Genomic DNA, 19,009 nt, shown 5'->3' with positions numbered 1-19,009 from the left:
TGGGGAATCGTAAGAGTTCTTCATATATTTTAGACACAAATATCTGTCAGATATATAATATTCTTTTGTTTTGTTTTGTTTTTCTGTGGTGCCAGGGATTTTTATGTGTTTATTTAAAATCTTTATAAAAAAAACACTTTTATTTATTTTTAAAAATTTCACAGGACATGTTATATCCAGGAAATGATCGTGTCACACCAAAGTTTGAAACTAACTATAAGTATTGCTTGAATTGAGATAAACAGCAGATTATAACATTAGTCTCCAACATAATATTGTCAGAATATAGATAACCCTAGGGTTATAAGTGTTTCATGGAAGTAAACATAAGACAATTAATGATATTCCCAAATCAGATGGTTCTTATCTGACAGCTAATATCAAGTTCATTTTGACACTATTTTTTTTTAAAGATCCAGTATTTTAAAAAATAAGCTTCCTTTAATGAAAGGTGTGTGTGTTGGGGGTAACCTTGACTTGTTAGAGGTTATATACACTTTGGTAAAACATAGTTTTGTTCTCAAATATGCAATGATCACTACATGAAATGATCAACTGGTTGATTTAGAAAACTGTGTATATACTGAAATTTTCAGTTAAACTAGTTTTTTTTTAATACAAGGGAAATATACAGATTGGCTTTGAATTCTTTTTTAGTAAAGTAAAATCTATGAGCTTAATTGTATGTTAAAGAAAACTGAGACAATAAGATCCAAAATTTATTTATCAAAGTTAAAATACTTTTAAATGTATACAAAATTGCAAAATAACTGAAGCATTTTTCAATAAAGATCTCCAACATAAAATGTTATAACAGAACAAAACAAAGGATTCGTCACTTTTGCTCCACTTTAAAGTCACCTTATTGAACGATACATCATGAAATCGATAGTTGTACATCTAGGAAATTTACCAATAGAGCTCTCTTCCACTGGTGTGTATATTTTAATTTGTCTCATATGGGTATCTCTCCCATTCTGGTGATTGGCTAGAACAGCAATCTGTATCATGAATGTTCGAGTTGGCTTCTTATGATTATCAGTTAAGGGAACATGAATCCAGCCACTTGGTTCCACCAATTCAAGTTGCTAACAAGAAAAAAGAAAGTCAGATTATGATTTCACTCAGTGAATATAACAATAATGTTTAACAATGAATGCATTGTAAAATTAAATTAACATTTGTCCACTGAGAGAATAAAAATATGACACTAACCATTACCAGTTAGCATGTACTTTTACCCGATCTACTTTTACAGCTGCAAAGCATTTTATATGTATCATATTAGTAGACAAAATAAAGGTATGTAATCATGGGATTAACAGAACACTGTATAACTTATATAACATCAGAAAGCACACGTCTCTGCAGCCTTTAAAAATATGTGAAGTGGTACAAATCTATAATTCTAGCAACTCAAAAGAGATTGAAGCAAGGAGATCACAAGTTCAAGTACAGCCTCAGCAATTCAGAGAGGCACAACACACTAGAACTACTCACTCCTAGTTGCAACTTAGTTTTCACTGATCAACCTTTCCAATTTTTCCCCTGAGCCTCTGGTAACCACCATACTATGCTCAGTTCTATGAAACAGGCTTTTAGAAGTTCCACATATTGAGTAAGATTGTACAGTACTTTTCTTTTTGTGCCTAATTTATCTTAACATAATCATCTCCAATTCTATCCATGTTGTCAGGAATGACAGGATTTCTTTCTTTTCTATGGCTGAATAGTAATCTATTGTGTGCGCGTGTGTGTATTCTTTATCCACTCATTGGTTAATAGACACTTAGGCTATTAACCATTTGTTAATTTGTTAACCATCCATTTGTTGGCTATTGTGAACAGCGCTGTCATGAACATGAAGTGCAGATGCCTCCTTGACATACTGATTTCATTTCCTTTGGATATATACCCAGGAGTGGTATATATGGTATGATATGGTAGTTTTTTATTTTGAAAATTTTGAAGAACCTCTACACTGTTTTATATAATAGCTATACTACTTTACACTCCCCAACAGTGTGCAAGGGTTCCTTTCTTCCATACCTTCACTTACCAGCCCTTTTTATCTTTTTTCCCCCCTTGGCTGCTACTGAGAATCAAACACAGGGTCTTGCACATCTGAAGCACACACTACTACTGAGCTAAACCCCCTACTACTGGGCTACACCCCTAGGCTGATCTTTTTGTCTTTTAGATAGTAGCCATGCTTACTGGAGTGAAGTGTATCTTACTGACATTTTGATTTGCACTTCTCTGATAATCTGTGATCTTGAACATTTGTTTTATATGCCTACTGGCCATTTGTATGTCTTGCTAGAAATTGTTGGAATTTGATTTTTTCTGACTTCCTTATGTATTCTAGACATTAAATCCTTATCACATGTATAGTCTGCGAATATTTTCTCCCATTCTGTAGGCTGTTTCTTCACTTTGATGATTGCTTCCTTTGTTATACATAAAATTAGATATAAAAACATTTGTCTATTTTTGCTTTTGTTCCCTGTGTTTTGGAGATCGTGTCCTCCAGATTCTTGCCCATTCCAATGGCCTCAATTTTAAATGAGATTAGACTATTGCTTTGGGAGTCACTCATACTTTGGGAGAACCATATATATTAATTAGTCATTTTTCTCCAGACTGTAATTAATGTTTGGAAATAAATCAGATCACTTACTGGGGCTACATATATAAGTCAATGATAAAGTTCAAGCCTAGCATGTGCAAGACCTGGGTTTGATGGTTAGCACTGCAAAACTAAACAAATCAAAACCTTAGAGGAAGCATTAACCTTTCAGACCATTAAGATAAAGTATGATGAAGTATATGACATAGTACCTAAAAATGCTGTACTGCTGTCAAAGTATCAAACATAACCAGATAGCAACTATAAATACAGAGGTTCTAAGAATAATGTTTACTGACATTCAATAATAAGTAAGCAAAATTCCACATCAAACAAAAATTCTCAACTTTAAAAATGCACTAGATAATTTTTCATTTCAGAACACAGTCCCTTGATGTAATTCTATGCCTTTATAACATAGATATATATAACTGCTCCCATCTATAAAAAAAATGATATATTCACAGAAATTTACTTCTCTAAGAATCAGACATAAGCAAAACAACAACAACAATAATAAAACATGCCACTACTATGTTATGAAAAAAATATAACATTAGATTTATGGTATATTTCATTTTAAAGACTGTGTCTAATACATACAAATGAAAAAAATACATGCATAAAGACTATGTATTAAAAGAGGAAGGGGAATCCACTTCAATTGTTGCACAAGTCCAGGACCTCTGAAAAAAAATGAGGAACCAGGCAAACATCTCCCCACAAAACTCAGAATCTTCTAAGAAAGGATCCCACAGATACAGAAGTGGATGAGAAAAATGATAAAAATGGATTATTCCATGAACTAAAAAAAGATCTAAGGAATGAGCTAAGAGAGTAGATGCAGGAGATGAGACCATTCATTAAAGAAATAGAAATAGTAAAAACAAACCAATCAGAACTCTTAAAAATAAAAGATATAACAAATCAAATTAAAAATTCACTTGAAAGCATCACCAACAGATTAGACTGTGTAGAAAATAGAACTGCAGCCCTCAAATACAGAACATCAGGCCTTGAGAACAGAATACACGAATTTAAGTATATGGAATACAATAAAAGGAAAAAAAATACAGAACATGATCAGAGTATACAGGAAATTTTGGACATCAAGAGACCAAACCTGAGAGTCACTGCGAGAAGAAAATGTGGAGATAACAAGCTAAAGGAATTAAGAACATTTTCAATGAGACTGTTGCAGAAAATCCCCCCCTGCCAGAAATGAGATAGACACACATACAAGAGGTATATAGGACCCCAAAGAGACCTGACCAAAACAGAAGTTCTTCAAGACACATCATAATCAAAATGCCTAACTTAAAAAATAAGGAAAAAAATATTAAAAACTGCAAGAGAGAAACATCAGGTCACATTTAGAGGAAATCCAATAAGACTCACTTCTGACTTCTCTACAGACACTAAAATCAAGGAGGGCCTGGAATAAGATATTCCAAGCTCTAGAAGAAAATAACTGTCAGCCAAGATTGATATACTCAGCAAAACTATCTTTCATATTTAATGGGAAAATAAAAACTTTCCAGGACAAAGATAAAGTAAAATAAATAAATAAATAAATAAATGCCAATTAAGCCAGCACTACAAATAATCCTCAAAGATAAATACCGTGCAGAGGAACTCAAAAACAAAATCCAAAACTCTCAAATAAGTGAAGATCAATTAGGGAAAATTTTCTGCAACTAATCATTAAATGAGAATCAAGACAAAATTAAATATGACCCAAAAAACTCAGCAAACCAAAAACATATCCATAATAACATTGAATGTAAGCGGTCTTAATTCTCCAATTAAAAGACATAGATTAGCAGAAAGGATCAAAAAACAAGATCCAAATATATGCTATTTTCAAGAGACTCATCTCATAGGCAAAGATGCTCACAGGCTGAAGGTAAAAGGATGGGAAAAAAATATTCCATGGAGTTTGAAAACGAGCTAGAATAGCCATCCTGATATCTGACAAAGCTGATTTCAAGCAAAAACAATAGAGAAGGCCATTACATCCTGGTAAAGGAAATGATCCACCAAGAAGATATAACAATAGTAACTATATGTACCCCAAATGTCAATGCACCCAGTAACATTTAAAAAATACTCTTTGACATTAAATCCCAGATAGATCTCAACACAATAATATTGGATAATTTCAATACACCCTTATCATCAATAGACCGGTCATCAAAGTACATAATCAATAAAGATATTTCCAACCTAACTAATACTATAAATCAAATGGACCTAATAGACATTAACAGAATATTTCACACCAAAACTGGTAAATTCACCTTCTTTTGGCAGCTTCTGATCACATTACAAGTCTTAGCAAATATAAAAAGATCAATAAAATTCCATGCATTCTACTGTACCCTAATGGAATGAAACTAGAAATCAACAGCAAGAAAAACAATTAAGCAATACTCTTTTAAATGAGGAATGGATCAAAGAAGAAATTCTTACAAACAAATGAAAACAACAATACATTAAAATCTTTGGTACAGTATGAAAACAGTAACAAAAGGAAAATTCACTGCTCTGAGTGTCTACATTAAAAATACAGAGAGACCACAAATAAATAAGCTCTACCTCAAACCTTAGAAAAAGAAAAGAAAAAAAACTCGAAAGTCAATGTAAGACAAGAAATAATAAGAATCAGAGCCAAAATTAATGAAATTGAGAATAAAAAATTACACAGGATCAATGCAACAAAAGTTGGTTCTTTGAAAAGATAAATAACATTAATAAACCTTTAGTCAAATTAACAAAAAGAGAGAGAACCAAATTAACAAGATTAGAGATGAAAAAGGGAATATTGCCACAGATACTTTTAAAAAGTAACTACTAAAGCGTCACACTAAAGCTCAAGAAATAAAAATAAAAATCAGTAAGTGTGATGCTGTCAAATTAAAAACCTTCTGCACTGCAAAGGTAATGATTAAGAGAGAGAAGAGAGAGAGCCTACGGAATGGGAGAAAATCTTGCCAGCTACTCCTCTGACAGGGAGATTAATATCCAGAATATATAAAGAACTCAAAAAACTCAATGCCTAAAAACCAAATAGCCCAATCAATAAATGGGCAAAGAATTAAATAGAAACTTCTCAAAAGAAGAAACATATAAGGCTAAGAAATATATGAAAAACTGTTCAGTATCTCTAGCAATTAGGAACTACACTAAGATTTCATCTCACTCCAGTCAGAATGGCAATTATCAAGAATGTGAGGGGCTGGGGATGTGGCTCAAGCGGTAGCGCACTCGCCTGGCATGCGCGGGGTGCTGGTTTCAATCCTCAACACCACATAAAAATAAAATAAAGATGTTGTGTCCCCCAAAAAAGAAAACTAAAAAATAAATATTAAAAAATTCTCCCTCTCTCTCTCTTTAAAAAAGAAAGAATGTGAATGATAATAAATGCTGGTAAGGATGTGGGAAAAAAGGCACACTTTTACATTATTGTACGACTATAAATTAGTACTGAAAAGCAGTGTGGAGATTCCTCAAAAAACTAGGAATGGAACCACCATATGACCCAGCTATCCCACTCCTTCATGTTTATCCAAAAGATTTAAAATTGTGTATATAGTGATATAGCCATTACAATGTTTATTCACAATAGCCAAATTATGGAATCAACCAAGATGCTTGGCAATAGATAAATGAATTAAGAAATTGTGATATAAATGGAGTTTTTACTCAGCCATAAAGAATGAAATAATGACTTTTGCCAATGAAGAAACACCACTGTACTATCTTCTCTTCCCTTCCCCTCCCCTTCTTTTCCTTCTTTTATTCCTATTCCCCTCTCCTCTATTCCTTCCCTTGCCTGCCCTTCCAGAGAGAGGAAACCAACATCTTTTAAAAAGTAGTATTTTTAGTATTGAATACTTAATCCTTTTAATTACAAAAGAAAAACACATCACTATGTTTCATGGTATTTTCTGTCTGTGACTTCTTATAAGACTTTCAATAACACTAATTTACAAAGACCAGATCAGAGGACAAATGTATCTGGTTTCTATCACTAACCAGGAAAAAATAGTTACTGAGCACATAAAATGTTCAAGATATTGTTCTTGAGTATAGTTAAGCATACAAAAGTGAGCGAAGTCTGTTCCTAAATTTAAAAAAAATAATAAGTGTAGAGGCCAAAAAAAAAAAAAAAATCTCTGTGGCCTCATTCAGTTTTTTCATATTTAAAATAAAGATACTGGATAAGATATCATCCGATGTGCCTTCCACTCAATGAGTTTAAATAAAAGAAGATCAAGTAGGCAAAATAATAGGCCACCAAAGACAACATGTCTTTCCCCCAAACTTGAATAAGTTAATTTACATGGCAAGAGACTTTCCACATTTGATTTAAGTTAAAGATCTGTAGATGGGAAGATGATGCAGGATTACCTGGGTGGACCCAATGTAACTGCAAGAGTCATTATAAGAGGGAAGCAGGAGACACAGAGGAAGAGATAACAGTAGAAACAAAGGTTGGAGTGATGCATCCATAAACCAAGGAATATGAGCAGCCTCTTTAAGCTTGAAAAAGCAATGTTCCCCCCTTGAGCCTGCTAGAAAAGAATGTAGCTTGCTGATGCCTTGACTTGAATCCCTAATATTATTTTGGACTTCTGACCTCCAGGCATACATTCATTCATTAGATTTTTATTGAGCAATTACTATGTGTCAAATAATACCTTAGGTACTAAAAATACAGTGAATGGAAGTTCATACTTGAAAAAATTAAAGAGGTATAAGAGAAATAATTTGTGTACCATATTGAGACTTCAGGAAAGTCAAGATTGTCATAAAAATACTAGCAGCAATCCAGAGTTGAACACCCAAATTATTTATCTATAAAATAATGCAAAAATGTCAGTGATAATGGTAATAATAAAAAAAACAACAAACTCTTCTATAGCAGATATTATGTGCCAGGTACTGTTCTTAGTAAGCACACCAATATGCTTAAAATCCTAGGAATAAGGCAGATAATAGCCTGCTGTCACAAATGAGACAACAGAGGCCCAGAAAGGCCCAGATCAAACAGCTGGTAAGTAGCAGATTTAAACTGGTGGTCTGATTCCAGAGTCTATGTTCTTAAACATAGTATAATTTACTTTACATCACAGAAAAATAAGAATTAGATAATAATTACTCTTAAAAGCATTTAAGTATTATAGCAATACTATACAATGAAGTAAACAAATTTGGGCAAGACAAAATTGTCTGCTAATCTCAATGCAGTTCTTTTTATGACATACAGCATTTACAAGCCTAGCATAAAGGGAATTACAAAAGGAAATAATAATGAATTAAAAGCAGGACACTGATTTAAAAATCTCTAGAGAGAAAAAAAAGATAAATAATAGTCCACATATTAAATAAGCTTTTAAAGCATGTGTGTACATTCATTACCCTTTTCTCTTGTGTATAAACCTGAGTGTGGAATGGTATGTCACAGGTAAATCTTGATAAATCATGTGAAGGCCTGCAAATTTTCCAAAGCAGCTGCACCATTTTATATTCTATCAGAGTAGTGTTTGAAGGTTCTAATTTCTCCAAATGATTTGGAGATGATATATGGAGAGCATAAAATAAAAGAACAGAATATTAAAGAAATACATTTACATGCATCAAACACTTCCTCTAAAAAACTCAGGTTTCCTGGAAGACAATATGCTAAGTGAAGTAAACAGGTCACAAAAAGATAGTGCTGTATGATTCTACTTATATGCAGTATCTAGAACAGGCAAATTATAGACGAGTAGAATGCCAGATGCCAGAGGCCAGTGGTAGGAGGATGAAGAGTTACTGTTTAAAGGGAACAGCTACTCCATTCCAGAAGATAAGAAAAGTTCCACAGGTGGATGATGGTTACAGTTGCACAACAATGTGAATGTACTTAATGCCATAGAACTGCACACTTAAAAATGATTAAAATAGTATGTGTTATATTATATATATATATATATTTTACCTGCCCCCCTGCTGCCACGCGCACATACCCTCACAAACCCTTCAGCTTCTCTGTCTGGGTCCAAAAAAATATCCAAATCATTCTGGAGAAATCGAAAGCCTCAAAACACTATCCTGGTGGGAATGTAAAATGGTGTGCTGGCTTTGGAAAACCATCCTGCAGTCCTTGGAGTGATTAAACAAAGAGTGAGCTTGTAACCCAGCAATTCCAATAAGTCAGGCACAAAGAACCACATTTTGTGACTCCATTTATATAAAATGTTCAAAACAGATAAATCCACGGAGATGGAAAACATACTGGCAGGAGCTCAGGTCTAAGTAGGGCTTTGGATAATGACTACTATTCTTCGGGTGTTTGGAAATTGACATGGTGATGGCTGCACAAGTCTGTAAATATGCTAAAAACTACTCACACTTTTGGTGAACTGTATGGTAGAAGTTAATGAAGCTGTTATTTTAAAAAACAAAATGTAACTCTTATTTTAAAAGGGCAACTTTGCACAGTGACTGAGGCATTCTAAATAAAAGCTAATGGCAAAAATATATTTAACAGATGGAAACAAAAAGAAAGCAGACACTGAAACATTAATTAGATTGTTTTCCTAGAAGAGAGATAGAAAGAGTTAAAATCTGGAAGAAAAAAAAAAAAGGATTAAGAAATGGGGCTTATAATTCTAGATGGTATAGCTAACCAGGCATATAAAACATGCATTTCATGCAATAGGTGTGTGAGTAAGGATGAATTTAGTTACATAAAATTTAACTCAATGAGACTTATGTGATGAGGACATTTTTACTTTACATAACAGAAATGCCTGAGTTAATGGTCACAGGATAGGTTAATTCAGAAGCTCAAGGATGCTATCAAGGACCCCAAGTTTTTTTTATCTTTCTATTCTTCCAACATAGGTAAGTTAGCGTTACGCTAGGCTAGCTTGCCTTTTGCTAGGATGGCTAGAACATTCTTCTAGAGGCAAAAATCAAGGGTTCCCTGCTTTGAACACTTTTTAAGAAGAAGGACCACTTCTCAGTAAATATCCATCCCTGAGTGAATCATCAGTAGGAGAGCAGGACCAGACAATTGGCTGGTCTCAATCAGGACTCACTCCTTGGAGTTAGGGATGAAGACAGCACATGGCTGCTTTGAGGGTATTTTTTAACAAAATTAGCACAAAAGTAAATTCCTCAAGAATTAAATATCAATACAAGTAAACAATCACAACTATTAGAAGAATATTAGGAGAAAATACAAGCTCATCATTTTATAGTAGGGTTCACCTTCCAAAATAATTTAAAAACCTAAGTAGTATGGTAAAAGAAAAAAAAAAAAACAACAGACCTGACTACTTGAGCATCAAAAAATCTTGGAAGGTGTGTTGTTCTCTAAACGGTACTTTTCCATTTCCCTGGCACAGCAGTTCAAGAGAGTACCTTGGAAGAGGAGCAGTTCTTATTGCTGCTATGGGACACAGGCAGTGTGTGCTTACTGGTGGGCTGGAACGTTCTGGGATTCTCACTGTGCCAGATAGAAAAGGTTTCAATTTGTAGCCTTCCCCACTGCCCCCAAGCAAGACTGTTACCCTGTCCTTGGAAGTCCTGAAACTCCGTTGATTTGGCCTCTTTGTGGATGACAATTCTTTCAGGCATCTGTTTCCACAACAGAGAATTTTCATCCATATTGAAGACTCTGCCTGGCATTTTTTTTTTTTTCAAAATCAGCTTATCTAATTTATAAAAATTCTCCAGCTGCCTTACATCAGCACACACTCACTACTCACTTTAAATTATCCAGAGCAAGCATTACATTCAATTTCATAGTAGGGTTCAAGGCTTCTCTTTCAATGCTATTATGAACTGAAGTTTCAAGAAGCCATATCCGTATTCAAAAGCCTGCAGACTGCTTAATCTTGGCCATCTAGAATACTGTGATTACATGGAGGAGGGGATGCTACAGATCAAGAGCCAAAGTAATTTTAGGCTACCTTTAGTCACTTTTAGTAGCCATTTACTATCAACCTCTGTATCTGTCCTAGCATTCTTGTGACTACAGGTGAAACTCTTGAAATACATACAAAGCTTGGTAGACCTCTGGCCTCTACCTACCCTATATCCAAGAATGTGACAACATCAGAATCCCATAAAAGATTTCTTCTCCTCATTAAAGATAATATCTGAATCCTATAGAAGAGATTTCTCTGCCTCTTTCTGGTTTGCCTACCTGTTGACCCCATCTACTTTATTTTGTGACTAAGAAAGCTCTTTCTTCTACCATGTTGTTCCAGGTAACCTGAATACATGTTCCCAGGCCATGGTCACTCTTACTTGACTCAGAATATTTTCTTATTCTGTGAAATCATAATTATTATTTTACATTAGCATCATAAAACAAACTTTGTGCTTCAGCCATGACAGTCATACAATAAGACATGCTTCTATGCCAGGTCTTCAGACTAGGTCCCTAGAAGTTTCTTGACATTCCCTTCTTGAAATTGTTGTTAGTTTCATTGCTTTCACTGAAACAGATCCTTTAACAGCTTCCATCATTTTGTCCTTGTCCTTCAAGCTGGTTGCTACAGTGGAATGGGATGTACTTGACTGATGAGCAATAATCATTAACGATTTTCCACCTTCATAGTTCTAAGTCACTTTTAACTTTGTTATCATATCAATCACTTAATGTGGCCCTTTATGGGCACATTAGCAGTAAATTTCTTAGAAGCCATGATAAATGAAACTCAATATTAAATCAAGTGCAAGAGAAAATTCCATAATCAAATGATAAATACAAAATGAATCTGTCATTAGCCATCATTGCATATGGAGTTAGTCATTTATCAGAATATTATGTGGTCAATGATTATCATCTCTATATTTATTTTCAGTTATTTGCTGCTTTCTCTGGTTAACTTTAAAAGGCAAACAACTAAATAACAAGTTGGATGATCTTATATATTTTTAAAAAATTCACTGTGTATAAATTTAAAAAAGTTTGAAAGGACATTCATCAAAAACAAATAGGAAATATCTGTAAGGGTGAGAACATGAATACTTTTCATTTTATTCTAACTTTATCTGTTTTTCTCAATAACCATACTTTACTTTAAAATAAAAAAAATGTTTTTAGTTATGTAGTTGTTAAAGAGGGACTCAAAAAAGGCAGTCTCTAGACAGTTTTAGTTCCTGGTTTAAAATCTCGTGGACAATGTTCCTTTCCATCACTACACAGAGACAATCCTTTTAATAATCTGGATTCACCTTTCCTAAACTTCCTTACTTCCAACAATTTCTATCTCCACTCCAGGTCAGTTATCTTTCCCATAGTCACATATGATCACAATCAACAGCTATTATCTTGACTTTACGCATCCCCATCTTATAACCCTTTAACTCATCAGATTTCTCTAGTGACTCCATTGCACCAGTATCAACCTCATCAAAACTGTTAAACTGATTCCAACTACTTTATAAATTATTCATTAGCTGATTCAACATCTTCAATTTCCTCTTTACTTTGACGGTATCCCAGAGCACATCATAATAATCCCTTTACACACTTAAATTCTGTGCTACTGGAGAAAAACAATCAGCTATACTGACTGGCCTCACTTTAAATTCAAGATGACAAATTTAAAGTACATAGTTAGCAACATGCAAAATTCCTAGTAAATTTCTTCCCTTTAAAAAATTTTACTTTCACTGTCTCTGGGATAGCCTCTCCTCAAATCTTAATGCTTACTCTGATCTCTAAAATGATGATATTTTATTTCATTAAGAAAACAGGAGCAATCAGAAAACTTAAATACTGTTACACAGTATTTAAGCTGCCTCTCCACCTTCTAGAAACCAGTCTTCCACTTGGCTCAATAGATTCTATCCCATCCTTCCCACTAAAGACTCTGCTCTCGGAATAAACATTCTCTCCCCAAATAATTTTTCTTCTCCAGTGTGTCATTGTCATCAGCACACAAACATGCTATCATATTTGTCATTTTAAAGATTAAAAATAAATTAAAAATAAAACTCTCAATAGTATGTCCTCCTCATAAGACTCCCATTCTGTTTCCCTATGGCAAAACTCTTTGAAAAGCTGTAGTCACTGTCTCCCTTTTTGACCTGCTGTCCTATCTTTACCCCATTCCAATGTGATTCTGGTCTCTACCACTGAAACTTCTCTTGTCAAAACCAGTGATTACCCCACTTATCCTGTCAAATTAATTCTAAAAACCATTTGATATAATTAAGGACGGTATTGTATTCTGGATTTTATCTAATGATGTGCTTGAATAAGACCTACTTATATTTTAAATTTTAAGGCTTTTAAAGCTTTACATAAATATTTTAAGTTACATAATTTGTACACGAATATATAATTTGTACACAAACATAAACATGATTTACTGAAGACATAATCTTAAATGATTCAAATAGCTAAAATAATCTTCAAAAAGAGCAACAAAGTTGGAGGTCTCACACTTTCTGATTTCCAAACTTACTATAAAACTATTGTAATAAAAAATACTGTGGTGCTGGTATAAAAGACAGTGTGAGAATTATTAACACACAAAGCAGCAGTTTCCAGAAGTATTACTATCTTTTCATTAGGAATGTAACCAGTTAGCAGCAACAATGATGTACAGTTCTGGAGAGAAAAGTATAAAATGATTCAAAAGGAACTTCAGAAATTCCAAATATGTTAAAAGTAAGGATAACAAAAAAGTAGCTGAATGAGAATGACAGAGGTCGACTCAAAGGACTCAATATTTTGCCCTAATGAAGAAGGTGACTGCCTAAGTCAACTTTGAACATCAAACTCAATCACCCTGCTACAAATGATCAAAACACTCATTTGGACTAGCAAGTCAAAAAGTTTCCATACAGAACCTCTTTTCCAGAAATTCTCAGAGGAGGACATACAATCAATCAACAAGTACATGAAAAAATGCTCACCATCTCTAGCAGTCAGAGAAATGCAAATCAAAACCACCCTAAGATACCATCTCACTCCAGTAAGATTGGCAGCATTATGAAGTCAAACAACAACAAGTGCTGGCGAGGATGTGGGGAAAAGGGTACACTTGTACATTGCTGGTGGGACTGCAAATTGGTGCAGCCAATTTGGAAAGCAGTATGGAGATTTCTTGGAAAGCTGGGAATGGAGCCACCATTTGACCCAGCTATTCCCCTTCTCGGTCTATTCCCTAAAGACCTAAAAAGAGCATGCTACAGGGACACTGCTACATCGATGTTCATAGCAGCACAATTCACAATAGCAAGACTGTGGAACCAACCTAGATGCCCTTCAATAGATGAATGGATAAAAAAAATGTGGCATTTATACACAATGGAGTATTACTCTGCATTAAAAAATGACAAAATCATAGAATTTACAGGGAAATGGATGGCATTAGAGCAGATTATGCTAAGTGAAGCTAGCCAATCCCTAAAAAACAAATGCCAAATGTCTTCTTTGATATAAGGAGAGTAACTAAGAACAGAGTAGGGTCGAAGAGCATGAGATGAAGATTAACATTAAACAGGGATGAGAGGTGGGAGGGAAAGGGAGAGAGAAGGGAAATTGCATGGAAATGGAAGGAGACCCTCAGAGTTATACAAAAGTACATACAAGAGGAAGTGAGGGGAAAGGGAAAAATAATACAAGGGGGAGGAATGAATGTCAGTAGAGGGGGCAGAGAGAGAAGAGGGGAGGGGAGGGGAGGGGGGATAGTAGAGGATAGGAAAGGCAGCAGAACACAACAGACACTAGTATGGCAATATGTAAATCAATGGATGTGTAACTGATGTGATTCTGCAATCTGTATATGGGGTAAAAATGGGAGCTCATAACCCACTTGAATCAAAGTGTGAAATATGATATATCAAGAACTATGTAATGTTTTGAACAGCCAACAATAAAAAAATTTAAAAAAAAAAGATTTTATATATAGCTGTTTTTTTTTTTTAGAGGTCTAACAAAAAGAAGATGTAGATAGAGTGCTCCATCTAATCTATATAAACAACCTGAATAAATTTGAAGTCAGCATTAATTAAAAAAAATAATTTCATCAAAAACCTAAGAAGGGGGCTGGGGTTGTGGCTCAGTGGTAGAGTGCCTGCCTAGCACATGTGAGGCACTGGGTTCAATCCTCAGCACCACATAAAAATAAATAAATAAAGGTATCATGTCCATCTACAACTAAAAAAAAAAATCCTAAGAAGGTACATAAACTTTAAGAAAAAATTACAGAAAATCTTTGAGCCAACAAAAACAAAACAAATGAAAAAACTGATTTCTAGGTAAATCAGGTAATTTAATAATAATTAAAGTCATATACATAGTAAATAACAATTTATAATTTTTTTAAAGTCACAAAATTGCATATAAAACAAAATGTTATATTTTATTTGTATTATAAAATACTGAAAGTCTTATAATATGTAATGAATAATCAAGAAATGATAGCATTTGTCAGTACAATGGTACATGCGTATAATCCCAGCAGAGCAGGAGGCTGAGACAGGAGGATCACAAGTTCAAGGACAGCCTGAACAACTTAGTCTGGTTGCAATCTGGTGAGATCCAGAGCAGAGCACTCAGCTAAACCAAGCCCAGACTCCTGATTCTCAGAAACTGTGAGATAATAAATATGTATTATTTTAATCTACTATATTTGTTGTAATTCATTACACAGCAATAGAAAACAAATACACAAGGACAACAAATGAGTAATGAATACTGATAAATACCTGTCTCAAGGTAAAAAAATAAAATATATATTATATGCATAATTTTAAATTTTCTCATAGCCACATTAAATATTTTTAAAAATGGGTGAAATTAAGCTTATATTTAACATATCTAAAATATTATCACTTCAATATTTAATCAATATAAATGGTTATTAATAAGATGTTTTAATTTGTAAAATATTTTCCACTATCTGACAATCAACAAAAAAGTACTAACATTAAGAAATAAGGGACACAAAGATGTTTCCTAATTCAAAACCTATCACAAAATACTATGCTCAGATGGCTTTACCACCAAATTGCACTATATAAAGAAGGGACATCAATTCTGTACAAAGACTTACAAACAAAAGAGAAGAAAGAAACACTTTTAAACTATTTTTTTATGTCACCTGCATCCCATTGGTTCCAAAACTGGATAAGAATATTATGAGAAAAAATTAGACTAATCTTTCTCATAAAAAGAAAAGAACAGAAAAAAATATATCACTCTAAGAATGCCATGTTGGATTATCATTTGAAAATTAATCAATGTAACTAACTGTGAATAGTAAAAAGAAGAAAATCCATATACCATCTTATCAGATTGAGAAAAAATTGACAAAATTCAGTACTCATTAATGATTTTAAAACTCTTAGCAAATTAGGAACATAATGCAATTTCCTTAATATAAAAAACAGCATCTTTCAAATAAACAACCTACAGCACACATGATACAGTAAGATCTTAAAAACTTTCCCAGTGAGAACAAAACTATCCATTAGTACCACTTCTATTCAACACGGAATGGAGGTCACACGCACTGCAACATGGCAAGGGAAAGGGGTTGAGAAGAACAAACCAGCTAGGAGGTAAGGGGATCATTAAGAATTACAAGGAATTAAAAAAATAATATAACTTGCAAATTATATGATTGCATATCTAGAAAATCCAAAAGAATATACAAACTATGAGCCTTAATAAAATAATTAATTTTGCAAGGATAATAAAGTAATATAAAGTTATAACTAAAACAATGCAAAAATTCATGCAAAAAATAGAGTAACAGCAATAAAACAGATTAGAGATTAGGAACAGACCCACACATTTACAATCATATGTTTTTTGTCAAAGATGCTACCTCAGATTAATAAGGAAAGAAGGTCAATTGGGTAAATAGCATATACTCACAACATGGAATACTATAGAGCACTAAGGATAAAAGATCTATAACTACCCAACTATACTGATGATAGTCACAAACATAATGTTGAATTTAAAAAAGCACACACAAAAAAAGAGTATGCATCATATGATTCCATCTCTACTAAGTAAAGGGGAAAAAAACAATACACACACACACAAGTAAAAGTAATCTATACTATAAGGTGAACAATGTCTAACTTTCAAGAAGGATCAGGAAGCATGCTGAGGGTTTTTGGATTTTTATTTGGTTGCTGGGTACATGACTGTGTTGCATTTGTAAAAATTTAGTAAGCTATTCTCTCATGATATGTGGACTTTTCTGTATGAATACAAAAATAAGAAGTTTATTATTAAAAAAAGATCCAGACCTTTCTGCCCTGACATACTCTGTGATGCCCACAGCAGCCACAAGCATGTTCTCACACTACAAGGTCCAAAAAGGCATTCCTCTCTTTTAATTTCAAAGGAAAATATTTTCCAGAAGCTATCAGATTTCTCATTGGCCACATCTGGATCACATGCCTTTGCAGTAGCTGAAAGGAAAGTTGAAAACAGAGTATCTGACATATTGTTTTTATACTGGAAAGTAGTCTTGTTGGCCAGGAGTAAAGATGGAGAAAGGAATGTTGCATTGGTAACCAACAATGTCTGCTTCCTCAGATTATTACTAATGGGCTCTTAACTAGTCTTGCTCCTATGTAAGCTCTGCTTAGCAGTTAAGTAATTTGGTAAAAATATAAATTTGAAAAATCTTCCATAAACTTCTCACTACAGTAAGAACTACAAACCTGCATGACTTGGTCTCAAACTCTTCTGCTTTATGTTGACAATCTTCTGCCCCACTAATTATATTTTAATCATATAATCTGCAAAAATGCAAAAATAAATATATAGCATGCAGGAAGCAGATTCTGAAAGAATTCCAAAGATTAAAAACTGACAAAGAGCTATTAATTGCACATCATTTTAAATGGGTCAAGTCTTGGATACTCTATTTACTGAATTATTTTTATATTCATAAATATAAGAATAATTATAGGGACTTTTGATCTGTCATGAGACCTTGGTCCCCCTACCTGTAATTTCCCTTTAAAGTGTCAAGTTCATCTAGAGTTCGTCTATTAGCCAGTCACCTTTTATCAGAGAAAATGGTATTTGTTTTTTGGGGCATTGGCTAACTTCACTTAGCATTATCTTCTCCAGCTCCATCTATTTACCTGCAAATGCCATGATTTTATTCTTTTATTGCTGAGTAATATTCCATTCTGTATATATGTCACATTTTTTTAATCCATTCATCTACCGAAGGGCATCTAGGTTGGCTCCACAGTTTAGCTATTGTGAATTGTGCTGCCATACACATTGATGTGGCTGTGTCCCTGTAGTATGGTGTTTTTAAGTCCTTTACACATAGACCGAGGACAAGGATAGCTGGGTCAAATGGTGGTTCCATTCCCAGTTTTCCAAGGAATCTCCATACTGCTTTCCATATTGGCTGCACCAATTTGCAGTCCCACCAGCAATGTATGAGTGTGCCTTTTTCCCCACATCCTCGCCAACACTTATTGTTGTTTGTATTCTTAATAGCTGCCATTCTGACTGGAGTGAGATGAAATCTTAGAGTAGTTTTGATTTGCATTTCTCTAATTGCTAGAGATGTTGAACATTTTTTTCATGTATTTGTTGATTGCTTGTATATCATCTTCTGAGAAGTGTCTGTTCAGGTCCTTGAGGGGGAGTAAGGGGGTAGCAATGATGGTGGAATGTGATGGACATCATTATCCAAAGTACATGTAGGAAGACAAGAATTGGTGTGAACATACTTTATATACAACCAGAGGTATGAAAAAATTGTGCTCTATATATGTAATATAAATTGTAATTCATTCTGCTGTTTTATTTTTTTAAAAAATCAATTAAAAAAATTTCAAGTTCAGTAACTACAGAATTTTATTTTCAGAATCTAGTACTTACAGTTAATGTGAACAACTATACTCAACTCCTTTGCCTCCACTTTCCAGTCCCCACTTCCTATCTCCTAAATGCTAAAACCTCACAATTCAATTAGGTCTAGGCCTTTCTGTAAATCTCTCATCACTAAAGAGATTTCTGAAAATCTCTTATCTCAACACATAAGCATGAAACCAATACAAAGTGCTCTGCCCTCAAACTTTCCAAACAATCTATAAAAATGTCATAATAGCTCCATTCCAGGAATAAAAACTGTTCAGTCAAAAAATTGTATACCTACTTTGCACCAGGAACAGGAAACTGTAATAGATGGAGTAAAAGAAAATAATCATCACATTACTTGAAATTAATGTACTTTACATCCAGTAAATATATCTAATCCCTAATGTTTATGCAGATATCCTTTATTAACATACTTTACATGCGTTTTGGGAAAGTAGTAGACAATAAATTTCTTTTTCTTCTTGCTTTCAAATTCCACAAAATGACAG

General features: G+C 33.7%; 1 protein-coding gene across 3 annotated transcripts in view; it reads right to left on the bottom strand.

Moving 5' to 3' along the window:
* Positions 1-706: 706 nt before the first annotated feature.
* The window catches only part of Anapc10 (anaphase promoting complex subunit 10), a 95,128-nt gene continuing 76,825 nt past the window's right edge, over positions 707-19,009 (bottom strand). For 2 of the 3 annotated variants that reach the window (XM_046459620.2, XM_046459619.2), the window contains exon 5: positions 707-1,088. In XM_046459620.2, the coding sequence (XP_046315576.1) occupies positions 858-1,088 (231 nt within the window). In that variant the 3' untranslated portion in view covers positions 707-857. The remainder of the gene's footprint in view (positions 1,089-19,009) is intronic. The other variant, XR_009228225.1, reaches the window with a different exon arrangement.

Source organism: Marmota monax, unplaced genomic scaffold (assembly GCF_021218885.2).
Source record: "Marmota monax isolate L192 unplaced genomic scaffold, Marmota_monax_Labrador192_F-V1.1 WCK01_AAM20220418_F8-fsc00039, whole genome shotgun sequence".
NCBI classification, from domain to species: domain Eukaryota; kingdom Metazoa; phylum Chordata; class Mammalia; order Rodentia; family Sciuridae; genus Marmota; species Marmota monax.
Note: the sequence above shows the minus strand (reverse complement) of the source record. Positions and strands in the feature narration are given on the sequence as shown.